Source organism: Prionailurus bengalensis, chromosome A1 (assembly GCF_016509475.1).
Source record: "Prionailurus bengalensis isolate Pbe53 chromosome A1, Fcat_Pben_1.1_paternal_pri, whole genome shotgun sequence".
In the NCBI taxonomy this organism is placed as follows: Eukaryota; Metazoa; Chordata; class Mammalia; order Carnivora; family Felidae; genus Prionailurus; species Prionailurus bengalensis.
The window spans coordinates 27,950,881-27,964,289 of record NC_057343.1 but is presented as its reverse complement, the minus strand read 5'-3'; the positions used below and the strand labels follow the sequence as shown (position 1 = coordinate 27,964,289).

At 40.9% G+C, this 13,409-nt stretch overlaps 1 protein-coding gene across 1 annotated transcript; it reads left to right on the top strand.

The window, feature by feature from the left end:
* Positions 1-4,429: 4,429 nt before the first annotated feature.
* On the top strand, positions 4,430-12,456 carry FAM216B (family with sequence similarity 216 member B). Its single transcript, XM_043579489.1, has 4 exons — positions 4,430-4,530; positions 6,335-6,447; positions 9,211-9,331; positions 11,056-12,456. Exons 2-4 carry the CDS (start codon positions 6,349-6,351, stop codon positions 11,247-11,249), a joined length of 414 nt encoding a protein of 137 aa, XP_043435424.1. The 5' UTR covers positions 4,430-4,530; positions 6,335-6,348; the 3' UTR covers positions 11,250-12,456.
* Positions 12,457-13,409: the final 953 nt, after the last annotated feature.

Genomic DNA, 13,409 nt, shown 5'->3' with positions numbered 1-13,409 from the left:
TCATGATGCATTGCCTTTCCCTGTGCCTGAACTGCTACTAAGCATCACATTTTCTTTCTGTATTTGTCCAATTAGAAATGAAACTCTGATGCAGAATATTGTTTTTATTACTACTGCATTTTGTCCTATTAGATGCAGTCCATCACTTTAACTTGTCGAGATCTTTTCGTCATCTGCCATCTGCCATGTTTTCCATCCCACCTAGATCTCTATCATCTGGAAACTAGATCTTCGTCATCTGAGAACTTAATAAGCTGGTGAAACTGTGGAACAGATCAGAGCGTGCCACCAAAAACCCATCCAGATTGTCATGAACTCATTAATTAGCACACTTGAGTATAAAATTTTAACAAGTTTCAAATTGTACTTATCTGTCCATGAGGGTTGCACAAGGCACCTTGTCAACAGCAGAAATACCAGGTCTACAACATCTAAGAGTCCCAGAACCGTCTCCCTGTTAACAAGAACAACAACAAAAGGAAATGACATTGCTTGAAAACATAGCTGTCAGTACTGATCTTTTAAATGTTTATAAAGTTGTTTTGCCAATCTGTTGCCGAGCAGTAGATGGTATTTTTATTCAGTCCACTTTTTAGAAAATTAGAATACATCTGGGAAGTGTTTTCATGGACAAGGACCTAAGCTTTAAACCCCTAAGTGCTGTGAATGCAGAAACCCCTAGGCAGGTTTGAGAACTGATGGGAATGGCCTGCTTGTGTGAAACCTTCCCAGGAGACTAGATTAGAAGATGGATGACTTGGTATCCTAAGACTAATAACCTGCTCCAGAATTATGACCATAAGACTTTGTGAATCTGAAGCCTCCCCTTATTCAACAAAGCAATATTGCAGATGGGAACAGAACACACCCAAGGAGACAGAGTTTCCTATTAGAGCAATGAGTGTATTGCTCAAATTCCCTTTTATTTCCAAAGGCCAAGGGGAGAAACCATAGACCGCAGGTAACCATGGGTTTGAATCCTGGTTCTCCTGCTTAATAACTATGTCATAAGGTCTATTTTTAGAGGACCATTGCTAGTCCCTAATGAAAAAGAGTTTCTTGCAAATTCTTACAATTAAAAAAAAAATCAAGGTCTGGAATCTAGAATTATCTACAAGTTCCCAGGACACCTGTTCTAGTTTCTTTTGACATCATACCTCTTCGTTCCATAGCATTTATTTGGGATTATAGAGTCAAAATTAAATCCACAGACCATTTTGTTTTTGAGTTATATTCTATTTTAGATTTTTTCAGTACTTTTTGAATCTGTTTTCCCAAAGTCCTTAGCACATATATGACCATATCCAGCTTTTCATTTCCTGATAATCACTGCATTTAAGTGTTCAAAGTAGTTATTACTCATTGAAAGTGGCTTTTATAGACCAAACTGGGACTTTTAAGGTTTCTAGTTTTTGAGACCAGTGCCCCCTAAGGTGTTTGTATGTGTGAGAGCTTTGGTTTGGAGTTTTGGGGAAGTGGGAATTTTCTGCGAAGAGATCAGAGGGAAGAAAAACAAGATAGTAGAGGAATAATTGACACCCATTCCAACACCCACCAAGCAAGATTACACCCAACGGGCTATGTAGTCCTACGAGAAAGAGAGTCTAACAAAGTCTGTGTAAGACTCTTGTATAGAGACATTCAAAAGTCCAGGTGATATACAGCAGCTCTGAATGGGGACAGGGACAGTCCCTTCATTTCATGATGGTGCACTGAGGCCCTCTGAGGGCTTGGGGTAGCACAAGGAGGATATCTGTGCCTAGCATAACTATTTCCCTGGAGAGCTCTGCAGCTAAGAGGATCCTGGAAATGATGGAAAGGAGCAAAAGCAGAAAGAAATGAGCAGATAATTTCCCCTTGGGTTCATGCTTTTCCAGGGAAATACCTATCTCAATGAAATAGAGTTAAGCTTTGCCTCTTGTTCTAGAAGATTCGATTCTTTGAATTAGGATTAGGATTGGATTGTTTGATTAAGATTCTTTGAATTAACCTCATCTTGGATTCTAATCATGGGTCCCTCTTCCTTCCTCACTTGGTAATGACCATGAGATCATATTTACCCTACTATTCTATCAAAACACTTTATTATTCTATTATTCCATAAAAACACATGTTCTAAGGACAGTTATATAGGTATACCACTGTCTTATTCCATTGTTTTACCACTATTTCAGCTCTGAGAGAGCATGCATATTTTCTACCAATAGTCAACACTGTATTCCTTATAGTAATTAGATTTTAGGTGTTTTTATTCTTTTTTTTTTTTTGTAGTCAACTTTAATTCTTTTTGAAAAGTCTAGTCTTTGGAAAAATAATTTCTTTGATCAAAACTGATGATATGCATGGTTTCATCATTCTTAAATGTTAAATTACTGACCCAAACCTCCTGTTTCATTCCTTGACACTATGTACAGAGCTAGGTATTTTTTTTCTTTAAAAATTACAAACCTTAGTGGTAACAGGCAAACATTTGACTGTACATCTAAGTTCTTGAGCCTCCCACCTGACATCACAGAAACAAGAGGTACCTCTTAGATTTTCGCTGATGGTATCCCCACGTGTTGGCTAGTGTCAACATCTCCCAGCTTTGCACTTACCGTTCTATACCCTTCTCTTTATCACGGCAGTGGGAAGACTGCAAAATGCATTTTGCAGAGTCCCTTACCAGCTGGCATCCAATGGGGGACAGAAAATGGAAGGTGAGAGGAAAGGAGAAACTGCTTTCATGGTTTCTGCTTACGTCTGTGGCAGTGGAAGCATCAGCAACCATGTCAGGGACAGTAGCAGCAGGGGCAGTGGTGGGGGTGACAGCCACTGTAACATCAGCATTTGGGACAGAGCAGGGAAGCAAGGGCACTGGTTGAGTGCCAGGTACTGAGGTGCTACTCAGGCCGTGTTCCAACGGAAACAGCCTGGATGGCACAGTGTTTATGGACTCTGGGGAAAATCATTTTCCCTTTTGTCCTCCAGCTCTAGGTGTGTTAGTCGTTGAGTGGAATTGCCTATCATTGCATGAGCAGGCCTTTCTTATTTTGCTCCTCTAACCCACTCCAATACTTTTTTTTTTTTTAATGTTAATTTATTTTTGAGAGAGACAGAGTGTGAATAGGGGAGGGGCAGAGAGAGAGAGAGAGACACAGAATCCGAAGCAGGCCCCAGGTTCTGAGCTGTCAGCACAGAGCCGGGCACGGGGCTCAAACCCACGAACCTGATCATGACCTGAGCCAAAGTCAGACGCTTAACCAACTGAGCCACCCAGGCGCCCCTCCAGTACTTTTGAAACAGATTCCTTACATTAAGCTCTTTGTCAAACACCTAGATCTGTTTCTGTTTTCCTGGTGGTGCAGGGACTGATGCACACTGCTATGAATCAGCCCGTGTGTGTAACAGTCAGCAGATGTGGTATACCCTGGAAGGCATTTCATCATATGCTGGGAAAACATTCAAGGAAGATTCAATTGACGATGTCAACTCTGCATTCAATTGTTCTTTATCTCTCAGTAGAGAATCACCAAACTCTCAGATCCAATGAGAGGTTTGTGGTATCCACAGGCTTTTATAGACTCCTGTGTCTGCCATGTTTATTCCCCAGTCTTCAATAACTTAAATTATTGAAGAAAATGCAGACTTTCTGTGTCTGGTGAGTTCTTTCTTTCTTCTGTAAGCTACACAATTCATCACTCTCATCTTGATGAGATACTCCCGTTAGATACTTAAGAATTTTGAATTTGTGGTTTTCTTTTGGTATTTCTTCTTCCATTTTCCCTAGGAATTATTCATTTTTACAGATAATCTGGCATTCAGACGGAGGATTCAAAAGGAAAAAAGGAAGTCTGTAGTAATAATGCTACTCCAGAGGGAGGGGTAAGATTGCTGTCATGAGTCAGGTTAAAATGCGAGGCTTATGCTGATGACATCAGTGTGGGCAAGATCCTTGTGCCACAGGTTCATTATCATCATACACAGCCTCTAACCAAGATCCAAAATGAGAATATCTTACTCCTCCAAAAATTAAGAAAGGAGTACTGTCTTGAACAATTCCATAGGTTACCACAGTAAAATTCACGCCCATAGGTCTATATCTAGGAACTGTTTCTTCCTCATTCTGAACAATGTGGGTGAGGGGACTGACTCCAAATCTGGGAAATATATAATGGCCCATTGCCCTGGTGGATCTCTTGACCTTTAATATTCAGCCTCTCTGTCTCCATGTACTTTCTTTTCTCATGTTTGCATATAATGCAGATGTAGTAGATTTAGAAGTTGACACTTGATTAGACACAAAATTTCAAAGGAAAAAGATAAACTGTGCAGTCGAATGTTGCCCAGAAGCAGGGAAAGGCATGCAGCCAAATCCATCCACCCCCCCCCCACCCCAGCTCCTTGTTTCATCACATGACGTTGCCTAGATATCAACTTATCAACAGACTGAATTTCGACCGCCACCATCCCATGAAGAAAGAGACCTTGCAAGCAGACTACACTGAATAGGAGTAGCAGCTTTTAAAAGAGGGAAGTTTATAATACAGGGTAAGTCTTTGAAGCAATCTTTTTGTTTCAGACAGAAGTTATTTGGTAGATTTTCCCTCCTTGAATTTTCCAAGCATTCTAATCAAACTTCATCAGGTATAGTCCAATTGACTAGGTAAGATGGATTTCCTTAGCAATAGCCCAAGAAAACACCCATGAATTGTTGCCACAAGAAAGATCGTCAGTCATTTCCTTATGCTAGTTGAGGAAAGAAGAAATCTTTCTAGCTTTGAAGAATATTTATGCTCTGCTCTGCAGATCTGGAAAATGGGAGGAGGGATACTGAGAAGATCTAAGTACAGGATAAAGTGTCAACTTTTATCACAGAGAATATTAAAAGAGTTATCTTGGTTAGTGTGGTTTCTGAAGTGCACATTGAGGGAAGGCAGTATTAAGTACAATATTTATAGTTTAATTTATAAGTTTATATCGTGGAAACAAGACACACAGAGATGTTGGCTGATGTTTTCCTAATAAATTTCTCTTCAGGAAGATCGGAGCCTTAGCTTCATGAATTCAGAAGCAGAGATTTATCACATGTTGAAATACTTCTTCAGCGTGTGTACATGTGGGTGCTTTTATGTATGCATGTGCATGAGCATATAATAAAGGAGAGGAGAGAGAGAAGGAACTGGCATGAAGCAGAGCTTTCTATAACCATGATCTCAGTGAATCAAACAACCCGATGGGGGTAGGTGTTGGCAAGGGCAAAGGTATGAGCAGAGGAGACAACACTTAGAGTTCTCACTCCATGCCTTGGCGACCCTATTCCAATATGTCTATTACTCCTTTTTTTTTTTAAACATTTTTTTTAATTTTTTTTTCAACGTTTATTTATTTTTGGGACAGAGAGAGACAGAGCATGAACGGGGGAGGGGCAGAGAGAGAGGGAGACACAGAATCGGAAACAGGCTCCAGGCTCTGAGCCATCAGCCCAGAGCCTGACGCGGGGCTCGAACCCACGGACCACGAGATCGTGACCTGGCTGAAGTCGGACGCTTAACCGACTGCGCCACCCAGGCGCCCCCAATATGTCTATTACTCCTTGATTATTAATTTTTTTTATTATTGTACACATCTCAGATTCCAAACCTTAAACAATATGGAAAGGAAAAAAAAAGACTTACTCATTTTTTTTTTTTGCGGCTCCTTCATTTTGTCAGGCAATTGGCAAGAAATACAGCTAAGTTTAATAGTTTCTTGGACAGTGCAGTGCCGGAAAACTGCAAAATGTGCAAGAAACGGAGAAAAATGTAAAGGAATACTATACTGCCACTAAAAATTATAGGCTTTTTTAAGGGATATTCAATGAGCTGGGAAAGTGCACAACATATAGAGTATCATCTCCCTTTTCTAAAACCATACAAAATGTACACAGAAAAGAAAGAATAATAGGAAATCAATCAAATGCCACCAATAGTTATGGACAGTTAGATCATGGATAAATTTTCAAAAATGACATATACTGCTTTTAAAGTCAGATAAAGTAATAACTATTATTTATAACTATAAGAAATAACTTGTGACAGGGAGTGGTTCCCCAGTCTACATGTTGCACACACAAGATGAAGCAGAAAGAAAAGTCCTTCCATAAATAGCAGGTGGGAATAGGGAAAAGTACAGAACTGAGCAGTCTGGTGAGATCCAATTACTTGGAAACACGTGAGAAAACTTCTTATCCCTTGACATAAATAACATCTATTTATTTGTTTCTTTATTTACTTACTTGCTTACTTATTTACTTAGGTCCCAAAATAGGCTGAACAAAATGCAATTTCATGCTATGCTTTGTTGTTCCCTGGAGGCACAGGATAAAGAATGGGAGAAAAATGGAAAAGACAGCAAAAACTTGGGAATGTTCCACGGATTCCTTGTATTCGCGTCCCTTCCTCTGCCTTGGAGACTTCTTTACTGAAGGTATAGCATATCATTCGCTAATGGAGAAAATTTGTAGGTCTCTCCTTCAAAGCTGGAGAACTTTTTCTCATGTCTTTGTTTACCCAGTATTTGGTAACATCGTGCCTGACAAAGGCCCTCAGTGCACGTTGACGGCCTGTGTGGTGAATAAATGAGCCCTTGGATGATCCGATCCTATACCCAGCCCATTTTAGGAGCTCTGTGGACAGTCTTGTCTTCATTGCGAAAGCACTAATCGGTGGCGGGAAGCAACCATGTTATGGCTCCCTGCTAGAGAACGATGTTAGTGCCTTTCAGTCAAAGTTATTTAAAGCCATTCTCATAAATACTTTTTGCAAAAGTTAAGTTCTCTTCCATCGCCTGAAGGAAGGATAAGCAATAGGGTAAGAATATTAAGACTGTTATTTAGGAAGCTCAGATCCCTGCTAAGGAAAGGACATAGCATTCCCCCCCACCCCCCACCATGAAATAAAACAATAACTGCTAAGATTTTATCTTCTATAATGATTATTCCCATTGCCCTTTGGAGCTTTGCTTTTGAAACTGGCTTGCTATTTTCATATTATATTGTTGTCTGTCATTTGAAAAAGCTTAATTAAGAATCGATTATCTTCTTCAAAGATATTATCTTTTAAAACATCTAATTCACAAACTGTAAAGTTGAAATGATGTCTCAAATTGAGAAATACTTGGCTTTGCTACCTTCACTCTGGACACATTTTCAATATCAAGCTTAAGGTCTCTAGACACCAGAAAATAAATTTGACACACAGGCTTCAACTCCATACCATTTTTTTTAAGTTTATTTACTTATTTTTGAGTGAGGGAGGGAGGGAGGGAGAGAGAGAGAGAGAGAGAGAGAGAGAGTGAGCGAGCAGGGGAGGGGCAGAGAGAGGGAGAGAGAGAATTCAGCACTGTTGGCACAGAGCTCAGTGCAGGGCTCGAACTCATGAAGGGTGACATCGTGACCTCAGCTGAAATCAAGAGTCAGACTCTTAACCCACTGAGCTACCCAGGCACCCCTCCACACCAAATTTCTAACAGATGAAAGTCACTTTACTTTTACATTTGATTCACTTAAATTTAGTTTTCATTACAATGGTTAACAACTTGCTTTGAAAATTCTGTCATTGTTTTGAATTTTTTAGCCTACGGTGAACTTCTTGTTCTTTGATTTTTCTAGAATGCTGATGCCACTATCTCAGTCTCCCCATCTACATACGATAAGCATTGATGATAGATGAGGTATATAACAGAAACTGTAGTCCCAGCCCTTCTTGCTCCTTGCTTGCCCTAGAGGTCATCCTTCTAAATGCTCTCCCTACCAATGGTCTGTCTTCCCAGAAGCTCATCCTCCACAGCAGGGCCAGCTGCAAAATCTGGTCACATGAAAGGATGACATTTGGGGTTGGATAATTCTTTGTTACGAGGGACCGGGAGGCTGTCTCGTGCACTGTGGGATGTTCAGCAGCACTCCTGGCTCCTACCTACTGACTGCCAGTACCATACATCCTCCCTTTCACCATTTATGACAACCAAAAATGTCTTTACACATTGTCAAATGTCCTCAATGGTCAAAATCACTCCCTTTGAGAATCACGGACTTAAATAAAGACCTTCAATGGCTCCTCATATAAAAGATAATCTTTAAACTTTTTTTAAGTATTACTTTTAAGATTTGAGTCGGAACATTACATCTATAAGGCTTTTATGACCTTCCCCTGCCTACCTCTAAGCCTTTCCCAGCTCAGACTCTATATTTTGCTTGAAGAAAAAAAAAAAGTCTGCTTCCCAATATATCCAGATATTTTGTGCCCCATTGGAAATCTGTACCACTTTCTCCCACTAATTAGCCTTTCTTTTTCTTCCAGCACAGTGGTTCTCAAATTTTAGTGTGCTTGTGTCAGAATCACCCAGAGGGCTTGTTAAAACCCAGAGTTCTGGGTCCCACTCCCCAGAGTTTAGGCTTCTGTAGATCTAGGGTGGAGCCTGAGAATTTGCATTTCTAGCAAGTTCCCAGGTGATGCCAATGCCCTTTGAGAACCGGTATTCTGGTTCTTTGGGGGAATTTCTCCTCACCCTAAGACTCCGATGTTTTGGTCAACTCATTTAGAAAGCCTTGCACAGAGTTTATTTTCCTCCTCTGTGTTCATAGCACCTTTTAACTAAATAATGCTGAACCTTTATCACATTACCCATCCACTCATCCAGCTATCTCCCCCTGCTTACTGACAACTCTTGGTGGGAAGTTCTCTTGACCCCATTCAGAAGCCGGGTCTATGTCAGGCCCTGTGTAGATTCTCATGGCCTACCTTCTCCAAGAAGGATCATAATAGATAAATAAAATTATAAGATGTTAGAAATCCTTAGATCTCTCTCAGCCCAATACCTTGACCTACTTACTTAACCTAGAATGTTTGCTTATCCATTTTTACTATCACACAGGCCAGTGGAAGTTGTTTAAATAAACTAGGGGAAGAAACTACCCAATTGTTGTTTTCCAATTGTTACATGTATGTGTGTGTGTGTGTGTGTGTATATATATATATATGTATATATATATATATATATATACGTGTGTGTGTATACATATATATACACACAATTTGTATATATACACACACACACACATAAAATTGTTATACATACATATGTATACATATATATATCTTATTTCCAAAAGAAGTCAGCTTTGAATACGTCACACTCGTAGTCCTAGAGAATTCCACCAACTCATCAAAATCACCTGCTCTGCTCCGACAGGACCTAACCCAAGGGCAGCAGCGCTATTTTTACAGCATCATGAGGATTTACAATTCCAGGCCCCAGTGGGAGGCCCTGCAGAACCGCTATATTCACAGCCTTCGGCACCAGCAGCTGCTTGGTGAGTTTTAACTACCTGACCCAAACCAGGCACCTTAGGGAGGGACTCGCGTGCTGCAGCCGGAAGTCAAGTTTCCAGATAAATAATTCAAGTAGAATGGCCTCCTCTGCCAGTGTGCTATTTTATAACATGGCTGGCAGGCCATGTTTAAAAATGATTATCCCTGACAATCCTAAGCAAGGCTTTATGGGTAAATTAAGAGGGCTTCAAGAAATCAGAGTATGGATTGCCATAAAATGTCAACAACTGTCTGAGATTTACAGGCACTTGATCTAGTAGAGATGGCAATGGGCTTAGGCAGATGGTCTAGGCTCAAACCACAGGTCAGCCGCTTGCTGGATGTGTGAATTCAGAGGCTTGGTTTACTCACAACAATAACAGTTACATTTCGTGAGCATTTCCCACGCTAGAGACCTTGTGCTAGGAGCTCTACACATATAATATGTAATATTATATATTATACATTTTCTCCCCAGTTCACAGCAGTGGGGAACTGCAGCTCAGACACATTATACAACTTGCTCAAGTCTTAGAGTGAATATCAGGGCCGTCGCCTGCACAGATCATGCATTTTCACGCCCATGCTCTGACATCTCTCTTCTTCTAGCAACCTCATGGGATTTTATGAAGCACAAATGAAATGATGGTTGCAAAAGATCTTCACAGACTTTAAGCAACAACCTTGTGAAAGATGTGACTGTCGTTGAGTCTCTTTTCTTCTAGCAAATGACTTGGGTCTCCAGCTGGCCTCTGTCACTGGAAGAGCTTTCTTTTTCTAAGCAGCTCACTTAACATTAGCACATCAACCTTATATTGTTGTTCCTGCGTTTGCATAAAAGACACGGTTTTTGCAAATGGTTGAATAACAAGAACATTAACAATAGGTATCTGTTATCAGGCCTTCCTATCTGCCAGGGACAGTTCTGAGCACTTTGCAAATGTTGTCTTACTTGAAACTCAGTCACCTCCATCCAAAAGGTAGGTGCTTTTATAACCCACATTTTGCAGAAAGGAAAATTGAGAGGTGAATAAGTTAAATCACTTGGCCAGGATCATGTGACCGGTAAGTGGCAAAGCTCAATGCAGCCTGCTCAGGATTGCCTGAAGTCTTGCAGAAGCATCATCTACTAGCTTTGTTCGTAGAGTAAAATTGCATAGAGGCCAAGGAAACCCGAGCAGAGACATTCAGTGTTTAGTGCGCATAAGATCTACCTGCGTGAGATATCAAAATGCAGATTTCCAGACCTAACTCTCTGAGTTTCTGATTAGGAAAGTCTTTGGCATAGAGCCAGAAATCTGAATTTTCAAAAAAGCGTTATTAAATGTGGCCTCAGCCTGATGATTGTGTCGTGGCTGGTCTGCAGCCTACACTCTAAAAACACTGACAGAGATTCAATATATCAGTTTCTGGCTTGAGGAAAATTTTGAAAATGAAGATACACAGGTCAGGCTCAGATGACTCATGGCCCAAGTCCCTCCCCAACTGATTTGTCATGTTGATCAATGACCATGTATTTTTTAACTTAACTGAATGAGCAATGCAAAAGAAGAGAAGTACACTGCCTGTCTTCAAAGATCCTACAACCTGGGTGTGTTAAACACAATGGTTTCTACCGTGCAGAGTAGAGGAAATTTTATGGATTCATAAACATTTGCAAGGTTGTTTGCTTATTTGTTTTGTAAGATTGTTGACTTTGAACTTTCTCTCATTTCTCTCCCCTTAGGCCACATTACTCAACAGGAAGCTTTGGCTTGTGCTGCTGTGCTTAGAGATTCAACCAAGAGAGCCTCAGCTAAGGTAGCTCCCCAAAGATCCATCTCCCAGAAGCCTTCAGCCATGACAAGAACAGGGCCGTCAGCACTACCTGTGGTTCAACGCAGGGCTAAAAGTGCAGGGCTTGGCTACCTCAGAAACTGAGGTTTTGCACAAGCTCTGAAACAGGTGCTTTGCCCATGTACCCCGACATCTAGTGGGTGCTCAGTACCTATTTGGTGAATGAGAATGGAAAAAAAAAGTAACTTCTAACACAAACCCCATACCTAGGAATAATCTCCCTCCCACTCACATAAATTTTACCAGCAAGAACAAGGGTTTAAGAGCAGTGGAGCTAAACGTAAACAAGCCTTTTACTCCTCATATAATGTGTAGAGTGAAATGACTTCTGAAGCTTTCCAAATAAAAGCTGCCTTTGAATTAGAACCTTCCAGAGAAATCCCAAGAACCGTGAGAGGGAAAAGTCATCACAGGGCGCCGGGTGCCCGGTCCCCGGGTGACTGCTGAAGCCACCCACTGCAGATTCGGAAAATACACAAACCAGTACTGAGTTAACAGTGAGCATGCGGGGTGGGTTTCCAGAGCCTATCATCTCAGCAGAAACTGGGCTGTGTATTTCCATATCCTCCTTCCTCTCTTCTTTCCCATCGAGCAGTAACATTTAATTTGGCCCCAAATCTTCTGGGTCTTGCCTGACTCAATCCCTTTGTGTCATCTTGAAACTTGGACTTATCAACTTGCCACAGCTGGGTTCATCTACGGAGCTGGAGTTGATCATGACACAGGCAAAAGAATTCGTGCACGCATCTTTTCCTGGCAGCTGAAGAAACACTCTCAGCAGAACGAGAAAGAGCCCCCAAAGAACGGGTCTCAAGTCTAACCTTTCCGTGGCCTCACTGGTTTTAAGCGAGCACCCAAGACCAGACAAATAAGCAAAACAAAACAAAAACAAAAAGGAGATAACAATGAATCAAAACAACATACAGTGGTACAGTGTTATATGAGTTACATTGAATTGTTATTTTCATCACTAGTGATTTTTTTTTCTGTCTGGAAAGTTAGACACCAGTGCTCACATAAAGTAAAAAATTTAAAAATGCCTTTACTTCATCTTTATGCTAAATGTTCAACCCCCCTCCCTCATTTAAATCAGCCAATGACTTTGTCATGCCTGTAAAAGGAGTTGCTTGAGATGGAATTATAGACTTGTTTGACGAGGGATATGCTGACAGTGATCTGGAAGGAAGATGCTGTACCATTAGAAGAAAGAAAAAAATAATCTCGATGATGATGATGATGTTCTCTCTGCAACCATTCATAAAGAATAAAGAAGTTGCTTGACCTCTGCAAATCCTGGCCCTGACTCATGTATTCCATGTAGCTTTCCAGTTCTAAGAATCATTAGATAGGCTTAAAAGAAGAAAAATAAATGAAACTATAGTGAGCTATAGGGTAGCCCTCTTTAAGGGACTGAAGTACGTGATAGATTTAACTTGACCTATACTAGCTTTCCCACTGCTTCCAAAATGGGCCTTTTATCCCGATGAACTTCTTGCATGCACTTTTTAAAATTGAAGTATGGTTGACGCACAACGTTACATTAGTTTCAGGTGTACAACATAGTGATTCAACAACTCTAAGTGTTATGTTATGCATGCACTTTTATCTTAGACTTTTTTTTTTTTGATGGGCATGAATATTTGCTGTGTAAGCCTTTGCTAGTGATGCAGAATATTAAGGAGGCCACTTAGGATTCTGAGCAGCAGCCCTGGTGTCAAAAATCTCAGAAGCACCTTGTTTCCAATAGAGGCTTCTAAGAGCTAATTGGTAAGTGAATGTCCCAGGCCCATAAAAAAAGGACAAATCTAAGTCAGTGCAGAAGGCCCCACTTACTGGCTCTCCCTTCTGAGAAAATAATGCCCTCCCAGTTGAGCCCCACCCCAAAGGCCTATGAGGAATATGACCGATTATGGTGCTAGATGAAAGGCGCTCATTGAGAGAATCCTGAGAAAGACAGACAAAGGGGAACAGAGGATAATCTGTAACACCACAGTCTGCTTATCTATTCACTAGTTGATGAACATTTGGATTGTTTCTAGCTTTGGACTATTACAAATAAAACTGCTATAAATATTTTAATATAGGAGCACCTGGGTGGCTCAGTTTAAGCATCTGACTTCGGCTCAGGTCATGATCTCATAGGTTGGTGGGTTCGAGTCCCACATCGGGCTCTGTGCTGACAGCTCAGAGCCCGGAATCTGCTTCGGATTCTGTCTCCCTCTCTCTCTGCCCCTCCCCTGCTTG

Coding starts and splice junctions, on each gene's coding strand:
- FAM216B (XM_043579489.1), top strand. CDS start 6,349: ATGGGAGAAAAATGGAAAAGACAGCAAAAACTTGGGAATGTTCCACGG. Junction 6,448..9,210: donor TGGAGACTTCTTTACTGAAG/GTATAGCATATC, acceptor CTGCTCCGACAG/GACCTAACCCAAGGGCAGCA. Junction 9,332..11,055: donor TCGGCACCAGCAGCTGCTTG/GTGAGTTTTAAC, acceptor CTCTCCCCTTAG/GCCACATTACTCAACAGGAA.